The following is a 10859-nucleotide window of genomic DNA, read 5'->3' on the forward strand; positions in this document are numbered from 1 at the left end:
TAGAATAAAAAACCCACAAAAATATATAAACTAAAATAAAATATTCATTTCCAATAAACCGAAAGAAAAAAGAAAAAAGAAAAAAGAAAACTTGATTATTTGCTTGTACTTGACAATGAAACAAGGTTATTTTTTGCACGTCCCAAAACAAGTAGACGCAAGAAACCAGACCATTCAGACTTCAGTGGCCATTGGCGAGGGTGCCGTTCTCATTAGCTTTCTTGGAGTAGAATCGTCTGTACTTGGAATCCACTTCAGTGAGATAATACGTGCCGGGAGCAAGAAGACTACAATCCTTGCTCGTTACGAAGTCCTTGCCACCGTACCTATGCTCCATCACCTTCATTGTTTCGACAAATTTTTCGGGAGGGAACTGTGGGATTTATGATCATTCATATATCAGAAAACCAGAAAATATTGAATCCAAATATTGTCAAATGCACCATGATGTGGTTTGGTGGATTAAATATTAAGTGAAGATGAAAATGGAAGGAGAAAAATGACCTACCTCCTGTCTTGACTTCAACTTCTCAGTTATATTCATTACGGATGAAATGTTTGACAAGTTAAAGGGGTGTTGTCCCTCGTTAAGACGGACAGAAAACATGGAGGACGAGAGACCGCTCCCATAGGAAAACAACATCACTCTTTGTCCAGCCTGAAATTAGGTGGAAAATATCAATTCCAAGATTGCAGCATTTTGCTTTTGTGAAAATTATCGAGGCTACAAGAATTTTTAATGAGCGCATTGGTTTGTATTTTACCAAAGTGCTGTGCTTGTTGTGAATGAGGGATGCAAATGCTGCATAGATCGATGCAGTGTACATGTTCCCGACTTGTTTTGGTACTAGAGTAGATGGCTGCACTTTTGCATCATAAAATGGTTTTGCAACTTGTTGGGACGCCTGTTGATATAGCAAGTTAGGATGGAAGACGAAATTTCTGCTAATGGAAATTTTATAGTGATTCAAACCTTCTCAAGATCACGGCTTTGATAGCTTTCATCGCTGGTTAACGATGAAAAAGGTGCTAGTTTTTCCTTCGCGGACTCGCCAATAGAGCTGAAATCAATAATGGACAAAACAACTAAGCAGAAACCTTTTAAGCAGATTGCTGCTCCCAAAGCCGGAGAAAATATTTACCTGGCACTCCTTAAAAAATCATTGAATAGCAATCGAGCAAAGCTTTTCTGTACTAACTGCATTTTTTGAGTAAAATTGTTACAAAACTTAGATCCAGTAGTTTAAGATTTTGATAAGAAAAGAAAAGAATATTAAAAAAAACATTTATCAAACTTTTTCTACAATGAACTACCTTATTGTATGGAGAATGAAATACGAAGTAATCAACATCAATAACCGAAAATTGTTTGCCCTGAAGCTTTTCATACCTGTATACATAATATGCAGTTAAGAACCTGGTGATAAAATTTAAGCAATCAAGGGATGAAATGTACCAAAAAATTCTTACTTGTCACATAAACTTTTGTAACAAGAATCAAGCGCCATGAGGTAACAAGTCTGAGAAAGTTTTCCATCGACAACCTACAAACATAACATTAATTGCATGTAAACAAACAGAAAACAGTTATGTGATTCAATCTATTGCCGAATAGTTTTCATGATGCCAATATAAGGTCAAGGTCAGACAAAGAAAATTTAATCAGTGGCAAAGTAAACTTGCAAAATGTTTATTACAATTTAAAAGGGAGGTGAAAGCATTTTCCAACATAAAAGGGCATGTTAAAAAGGTTGGACAGGGCAGACTTTTAAGGGTTTTGAAAAATAAACACTTGGACAAAACCCAGTGAGGACAAATACAATACATGAAGTATATAAGTGATTGTTTAATACTCATAATGGTTCTTAACAATTATTTGCCCCAACGAACACATGTAAACACGACCTTGCATAGAAAACAAACAGAAGTAGCTAGTAGAGGCTAAGAGGAGGATTACCGGATATTCACTGGCAAGATCGGGCTTGTAAAAATCATAAGCATGAGCCATGTGACTTGCCCTGAGCTTACTTTCGAAAGAAATAGGTGCATTTGGCCCTATAAGCATGGCAATCGCCGCAGCTCCACCAGTTGGCCTAGCTGGTCCCTCAGCATAGACCTGTTACAAATAAAATCGTTCTTAAGATGTTGAAAACAAACACATTTATTGTTTTATTTTAACGCTAACATTTATGAGATGGCCAGACAAGAGTAACATTATCATTAACTTTATTGAGTTTTTACAAAAATGTCACCTCCTGTTTTACAAGTAATCTAGAATTGGAAAATATGTGACGATAATTGTCATACCGCACTGTCTGTGCAGACAACAAGGCCGTATCGTCCATCCCACGAACTACTTTCCACCCAATTCACACAGTTAAACAGAGCAGCAGTTCCTCCATAGCACGCGTTTGTTGAATCAACACCTTCTATGTCAGTATTTCCACATTTCTGTTTGTTCAAAAGGACAAGACATGGAATGAATACCCTAAACACACTAAGGTAAATGATCAGATCACACGCTTCAATACCTCAAAAATAGGCATCAAGAAGGTTTTAATGGATTTGCTCTTATCAAGTACGGTCTCACTTCCAACTTCCAGACGACCAATCTGCTTTGGATCAACCCCATACTTCTCAAGGAGTGAAGAGACAGCAGTCAAACTGAAGATCAAAGAGTTAACTAACAGTTACCAGAAAGCAACTAGTAATCAACTAGGTTCACAAATACTAAACCACAATAACCTCCCACCAGATTTCTACTTAACATTTTGAAACACAAGCAACAAAAAGTAGTAGTTTCCATCCATGAAACCTATAAACCGTTTCGGTCCTTTCAATAATGCCTATAACGATGACGCAAAACATATAATATTAACTATTCGTTATATAGCTTCTATCAAATACAGCAGCATAACAACCTTTAAGAAATAGAAAAGCAGCCCGTGCGTTTACATTTTGAATATTCTCTTGCTTAAGGGCACATTTCAAAATCAATTCACGAAAAAGTTAACCAACTTCCCATCAGATAGTCTAGTTACAAGTGGCAAAATGTTCAGAGTTGGTTGATCATAACTTCAACAACTATGTCTGCTTTTGTGCTGGCCAAGTATTCTCATACTTGTCAATCGATGCTTGGAGAAAAAGACGGTATAGTTTTTACATGCAATCTGCCAAAGTTCTCAACAATAAAGGTAAAATTACTTTTTAAATCCTCTTACCCCAAGCCTCTCTTTGGTATTTGCCAACATTTGCAACAACTGAATATGTATTAATTATAACATACACATTAGATTTTTAACAATGTTAATTATTAAGAAATAAACCATATGTTCCATCGCCAAAAAAGAAAGGTGTAAAATATTTAATTTCGCAAAAGCGGTAAAGAGAGATGGGGAAAATCCCTCCATTCCCTCTGCTTAGACTGCGGTAGTAACTATGCATTATTTCCTCTTTTTCCTAATTTTCCAACATTTAACATAACGGAAGAATCGAATACCTCATGGAGATCACATCTTCAACATCAGTACAAAATGCCATGCAATCTTGGCCAAGCCCAATTGTATATTTACCCTTGCTTGCTCCATCATGAGCCTCCAGCACTTCCTGCACCAATTACAACATTTTTCATTAAAGGGCATCAAGATCTGTTTTCCTCCATTGCAAAACAATCAAAAGTGCAGCAAAAAACAATAGAAGAAAACCGAGGAAGATTTCTGAAAGCGAATCTGAAATTTCGATACTAGGAAACCAGGTGTTAAAAACGATTAAATTGAAATGAATAAAAACTTCACAGCTAATAACATCAGAAGCCCACATCATAATCAATAGGCTGATCCACTCAAGCGATTTTCTCCACCCTTCAACGTCATTCTCGAATCCCACAAAATTTCTTGAAAAAAGCCAGAAAAATAGAAGCCAACAATAAACAAAACACAAAAACACACACAATCACGCAGGCAACTCTTCGCAGACGTGTACGTACATGGCACGTTTGATTTCCCGATTCAACTAACGTACAATAAAAACAAGCAACACCCAAGATAAAAGAAAACACAAAATCAAACCTGCTGGATGCAAGTAGGAGGAAAGTAAACTTCCATGGCGAGAATTCCGACGTTCTTAGGTTGCAGGGCCATTTCTCTTTCTTCTTCTACCTCTTCCCTCGCTTCAAAAAATGCAAAAAAAGGCAACAGATCGAACAGACCAAGAAACCACTATTTCCTGCGTCTAAATTCAGGAGATAATTCGCAAAAGACAGGTGCGAGTAAGTAGGAAAACAGGAGCTGGAGAGTGTACAAATGGGTGGTTGAATGTGATGGCGTTATTGCCTTCTTAATTTATAGGAGGAAAAAAAAGGAATTATTTTTTTTAGTTAGCAATTATTCCATTTTCTTGGATTTCACAGCCCCCCCATTGCAGACTTCTTGAATTTACACCCCCTTTTCCCACTCACCAACCAAATTCGGGAAAATGAGGAAATAGGGATGGTTGGATGCGTTTATTCAATAAAAGAGAACTGAGTGTATTTTACTGTTTTATCTTTTATTTAAATTTATTTAAAATTAAATTTTTCCAATTAGTGTATTTAAATTTTAATTTTATATATAATAAAATTTAAAATTAATTAAATTAAAAGACTTAAAATACTCACCACCTACATCTCACCCGCTCTTTTCATTTTTTCTGGTTCCTTTTGTACCATTTTTCTCATCATCATTTTTGTCAAATTTGTTTGGTTTCTCAGTGTACATGTGGTAACAATGAGTCTATAAGATATTGGTTTGGAATAAATCCAACGAGACAATCCCGTATTGGTAAGAACTCGACTTATTATGTTGATTTTTACCATTAATTTTTTTATTGGGTCAAGCTCGACTCACGATTAGCATGTTCTTCGAGTGCAGATCTATTTTTTGGTTTTTTGTTCGACTTGTTGCCCATCCTAAATAGATTGATTTCGACACACAGCATATACAACGAATTTTGGATCGAAGCTTAACGCCGGATCGAGCTTGTAACGAAGTTCGGTCGAGTTCTTTGGAGCTCGACCCAGATGTAAAGAACTAGACCCACGTGGTGGGTCGAGGCTTGATGTTTGTTCGATCCAATTTTTTACTATAACACGAAATAATTTTAATTTTTACAATTAATAACATTTTTTTTTTTTGCAGTTTTACTTCCTCTAAAATGTTTACATAATTATAAATTATTTATATATTTGAAATACATTCTAATTATATTTCACGTCATCATCATAAAATATCAATTATATATTACAACATTATCAATTTTTATGTTAAACTCAATCAATATCTTTTGATTATCTAATATTAAAATATTTAACATAAATATAAATTATTAATGTGTTAACATGTATAATAATTAAACTCAACCTCGACTCAATTATTTACTCGAACTAAAATCGACCCAAACCCTAAACCTCAAACCCCAAACTCCACCCACTCGACCCATTCAAAATGTACCCACCCCACCCAAACTCCACCACAACACATTATAATAATTCACTCCACCCAAACTCCACCACTGGACCAACTCCACCACAAATACATTACAATCTCTATCAAGAAAAATACAAAACTCAACACATTAATAAAATCGATTTTCTTTACATTCAAACAAATTATATATCATTCAACCAGATCTTCTACCAAATTCTTCAATAAAAAGAAATTTGTTTTATTTTTTTCATTCACGTCTTCTCTTGATCACCTGAGAGAATACTAACATATGTAACATGCTCGACCCACTCAACCCATAACTCATTTGAAATATGCAGAGGTGTGAAGAGCTTGGGTTGGCGAACTTTTCACACCTGGGTCGAACTTTTCACACCTGGGTCGAGGGCTTGATGTTTGGGTTGAGGGGCGAGGTTTGGGTTGAGCCTACTGTTATTCCACCCAAATCTAACTGACTCGACCAAATTTTTTACTATAATACTACTTAATTTTAAATTTTGACAATTAATAAAATTTTTGTTTTTTTTGCATATTTACTTCCCCACGAAATAAACATGGAGGCTCGACCCATTGAGATACATTAAACATTCAGTCGATGGAATATGTTGGAGTGAAATTTGTTATGAATTTTTTAGTTTCTACTATAGTTATGAATTTTAGATACATTAAACATTCAATCGAGTGGATATTCAACTCACATGGCTCGACTAAATGATACATTCTTAACATTAGGTGCCACTATTGTTATGAATTTTTTAATAACGCACTTAAATTTATAATACATAAATCATATTAAATGTTTACATAATTTTAAATTTTTTATATACTTGAGATACATTCTAATTATATTTAAAGTCATCATCATAAATATCAATTATATATTACAACATTATCAAAACTCAAAATCCACCAACTTGACACACTCGACCCAAAATCGACCCAAACCTTAAACCCTAAATCAAACCCCAAACTCCACCCACTCGATCCAAAATCGACCCACTCGACCCAAAATCGACCAACTCACCTTCCACTCGACCCAAACTTAAAAATTAACCACCAATACATTACAATCTCTGTCAAGAAAAATATAACACATTAATAAAATTGATTGTCTTTAAATTCAAACAAATTACATATCATTCAACTCTATCTTCTACCAAATTCTCCAATAGAAGGAAATCTGTTTTGTTTTTTTCTTTCACGTCTTCTTTTGATCACATATGGCAATACTAACATATCTCAGCACACACGACCCATGCACTTAGCACACTCCACGCACATGCTCGACCCACACCACACTCAACCCACACTATCTGCTCGACCCACACACTTAGCACACTCAACTGACATCTTAGCACACTCGACCCACACATTAAGCACACTCCACCCACCTGCTTGACCCACACACTTAGCATACTCAACCCACACTATCTTGCTCGACCGTAAACACTCACACAAACTCCACCTACAAAAATTCTAATCAAGAACGACCAGACCTAAACTAAAACAAATCTAGTTGCTACAACATTACGATAATAGTAATAGCATTACGAGTATATACTTACTTCTCTTACAAATCTTCAAATTTTCAAATGATATTTGATTATAATTTGTTTTGTTTTTTGTGAGGAACACAAAAATAATTAGAATAAAATGCTTAAACCTGGAGATGAGATCAATTAAAAAATATTTTTTTAAAAATGAAATCCAACTAACTAATTAATGAGCTAATTAATGATCTCACCTAACTAATATATTCAAATCTTTTTTCTCAATTTTAAAAAGTCAAAATCTCTTTTATTTAATTAAAGTTTAAATAGATCATATATTTTTATTTACCCAACCAAATTCTTAGTCCGTTATAGACTTATTTTACAATTGTATTCATCAATTTCAAATTTTAGTTTTTTTTATTTATAAAATAAAGTCATAAATGTCAAATATATTATTTATATATTTATATAATATTTCATATTAGTTAGTATGAATTCACCCAATAATAATATAATTTGAAATTCATAATAGTGTAAATAAGTAATATATTGATTTAAGATTTAATTTATTGTTCATATTAAACAATAAAACTATAATCGAAATTCATGGATTTTAAATTCATCACCTTATGCACAACCATAAGTTATATTATATGATTTGTTTTATGTTAAAAACATGTATCTTAATTTCTATATAATTTAACTATTGAGAAGATTATATATGAGAGCATAATGAGTCATATATTACATTTTCTAACACATTATGTAATTCCCGGTCTCGAAAAGACTTAAGGTTGTAATTGAGTATATGAATTCAGATATTATATGCTTCGATTAATATTATTGTTTACAATAAAACAATAGATCAAATCTTAAATCAAAATCTTATTTATTTACATATTAGTAATACAAAGTAGAATGAATTTCAAATGACACTACTGTCTACTGTTGGGTGAGCTTGAAATTCATCTTTATTAACATAAAATATTATATAAAACATATAATAGATGTATTTGAAGTTTATTATCTTACTTCTCTGAACAACAAATTACATTTGAAATTCATTAATACAAACACAACCTTATTGAATTGACTTGTAAATCATACCAAATCAAACATATCACAAAGTATACTTAATTGTCGCTTTATTTCACATTAAAAAATGGTTAAGCATTATTTGAAGTTGGAAATGTCTTTAAAATGGTTTAAAACTAATAAACATGGCTATTTAGCTAAAGAATTCTATTTTTTCCAACTTTTTTTTTTTTTATCACATTTAGGATGGTACTTGACATATTGAAATTTTAGGCATAAATTAAATTTAGAACTAGAAAATAAGTGATTTGAGAGACAGGAGATGCTCCCCAACAACAATTATAAAACCAATGAAAATATTCAGAATTTTGGATTATTTTCATNTATAATGGATAGAGTTTTGACTTTTGGGCTAGTAGGATTTGTATTTATACATGGAATCGTGTTAGAAATTGTCAAATATATATTTTTGTCACGTCCAAACATAAAAATCAGTTATATATTTTGGTCTATAATGTAATGTATACATAATATATATTTTTTTAAAAAATAAATTATTATGTAAAATATAAAGATAATTACATTGAGGGAGACATGAAAAGAAAAAAGAGAGAAGATATTATATAGGGAGATAATGAAATAAAAACTTGTTAATATCGATTTTGGTTTTATATATCGTAAGTCATTTTAATATATAATATGCATTCAATATCATTTTTTTTAAAGAGTGTGTTTTTTATAAGACGATCTCATAGATTTATTTTTATGAGATAAATCAATCTGATTTATAATATTTTTTTATAAATTCTATTTTACAAAATTAACTAATAAAATTATTTTTTAAGGTAATTATTATAAACTTTGATTCATTTGCAATATTTAGATGAAAAAGTATATTGTATACGTGTCTTGTATTAAGCTTCCGAAAGTTGAATGCATAACTTTTTTTCATTATAATTTTCAAACTCTTTTATTTAACAGAAAAATGACACATTTTTCCCCTATCTTATAAAAATATATACTTTTATCCTCATTACCTATCATATGCGAGAAATAAAAATTTATTTATTTACTATTTATTTAATTTAATTACAAGTATGCATTAAGTTATCATATTTGTAGGTACTGAGTGGTTGTCGTTTTACCAAAAACTATAATTAATAGTAACAATATAAATTTAATCTTTTAAACCGTACAACAACTCAAATGTCGTGTTTTGATTGTTGTCAAAGTAGGGACAACTATTGCACCAAATAATATGATTTTTTTTTTAAAAAAAAATCCTATTATTAAATATACAGATGAATGCATATTGTCACGCATTAAGGTTTTGATAACAAGTGTGCATTGGACTCATTGGGCTATTACCAACCAAGTCAATTTGTTGACTAACTTTTAGTACCTAAAATTTGCTAGTGTGGCCGGTAAATTTACTATCTTTATTTTTCTAAAAAAATAATTTGTAATGTCAAAACGTCGACATTTTGTAAGACACCCACATATATGTATTGAATGTGCGTGCGCCTTTAGATTGTCGCACTTTGACATGTACGCATATTCGAGTAACCATTTTTCTAACTTACCAAAAATTAAGTCAAATTATGATCGAAAATGTGAGGTTCGGGACTGAAGAGGACGGAGGGTGATCGCTGGTGCCATGAGGTTGCACGGATAATGAGCGGCTCTTGGCAGGCTTCTAGGCGGAGGGAACATGAATGAACCGATCTTACACCGGAAGAAGAGGAAGGAGAGGATTCCGAAACTGTTCAGCTATGAGACTGTGCAGTTGAGAAGGGCTTAAAAGATTTGATATGTGCTACTCATATCATGAAGGTGCATCTTCTTTTCGATAGTTCATCACATAAGAACCCTAAAGTTAAGCGTACTTGACTTGGGGTAATTTTGGGATGCGTGACCCTAGGGAAGTTCCTAGGGTGCGTGTGAGTGAGTACATAAACACGGTGGAAAGACTCGTCTCGGTACAGTGGAGACAATCGTCGAATATGGGGCATTACAATTGGTATCAGAGCCGACCTCTCCTAGTACGGTGTGGTTCAGGGACTAACCAAGCGGAAGCTGGTGGGCATGTGAGGCCCAGAGCCGAAGAGGGCGGGGGATGATCACCGATGTCATGATGTTGCACGGACAATTAGCGGCTCCTGACAGACTTCTAGGCAGAGGGAACATGAATGAACCGATCTTACACCGGAAGGGGAGGGATTCTGAAACTGTTCAGGTATGAGACTGTGTAGTTGAGGATGACTTAAAAGATTTGATATGTACTACTCATATCATGAAGGTGCATCTTCTTTTTAGTAGCTCATCACATAAGAACTCCAAAGTTAAGCGTACTTGACTTAGGACAATTCTGAGATGGGTGACTTCCTGGGAAGTTTCCTAGGGTGCGTGTGAGTGAGGACATAAGCACGTTGGAAATACTCATCTTGGTACAGTGGGGACAGTCGTCGAATCTGGGGCGTTACAGTTGGTATCAGAGCCGACATTTCCTAGTACGGTGTGGTTCGGGGATGAATCAAGAGGAAGTTGGTGGGCATGTGAGGCCCGGGGTTGAAGAGGGCGAGGGGTGATCGCCAGTGCCATGAGGTTGCACGGACAATGAACGGCTCCTGACAGGCTTCTAGGTGGAGGGAACATGAATGAACCGATCTTACACCGGAAAAAGAGTGATTCCGAAACTGTTCAAGTATGAGACTGTGCATTTCAGGATGACTTAAAAGATTTGATATGTATTACTCATATCAAGAAGCTGCATCTTCTTTTCGGTAGCTCATCATATAACACCCGAAAATTTAAGAGTACACGCGAACCACATATATGCAAGTTATGAAAT

General features: G+C 33.8%; 1 protein-coding gene across 1 annotated transcript; it reads right to left on the reverse strand.

Moving 5' to 3' along the window:
• LOC140981412 (hydroxymethylglutaryl-CoA synthase-like) lies at positions 1–4390 on the reverse strand. Its single transcript, XM_073447801.1, has 12 exons — positions 4068–4390; positions 3500–3606; positions 2532–2664; positions 2308–2451; positions 1958–2116; positions 1471–1544; positions 1315–1390; positions 1143–1198; positions 974–1061; positions 765–905; positions 509–658; positions 1–373 (listed from the first exon to the last, which is right to left on the reverse strand). Exons 1-12 carry the CDS (start codon positions 4137–4139, stop codon positions 182–184), a joined length of 1392 nt encoding a protein of 463 aa, XP_073303902.1. The 5' UTR covers positions 4140–4390; the 3' UTR covers positions 1–181.
• Positions 4391–10859: the final 6469 nt, after the last annotated feature.

The sequence above is a fragment of the Primulina huaijiensis genome, chromosome 7 (genome assembly GCF_012295235.1).
Source record: "Primulina huaijiensis isolate GDHJ02 chromosome 7, ASM1229523v2, whole genome shotgun sequence".
Classification (NCBI taxonomy): domain Eukaryota; kingdom Viridiplantae; phylum Streptophyta; class Magnoliopsida; order Lamiales; family Gesneriaceae; genus Primulina; species Primulina huaijiensis.

Bases quoted from the DNA above. Each gene is read 5' to 3' on its own strand.
- LOC140981412 (XM_073447801.1), bottom strand. From the start codon at position 4,139: ATGGCCCTGCAACCTAAGAACGTCGGAATTCTCGCCATGGAAGTTTAC. The intron at 3,607-4,067 runs GTTTGATTTTGT...TAATTGGTGCAG, and splicing joins CTCCTACTTGCATCCAGCAG to GAAGTGCTGGAGGCTCATGA. The intron at 906-973 runs GTTTGAATCACT...CTATATCAACAG, and splicing joins AAAGCCGTGATCTTGAGAAG to GCGTCCCAACAAGTTGCAAA.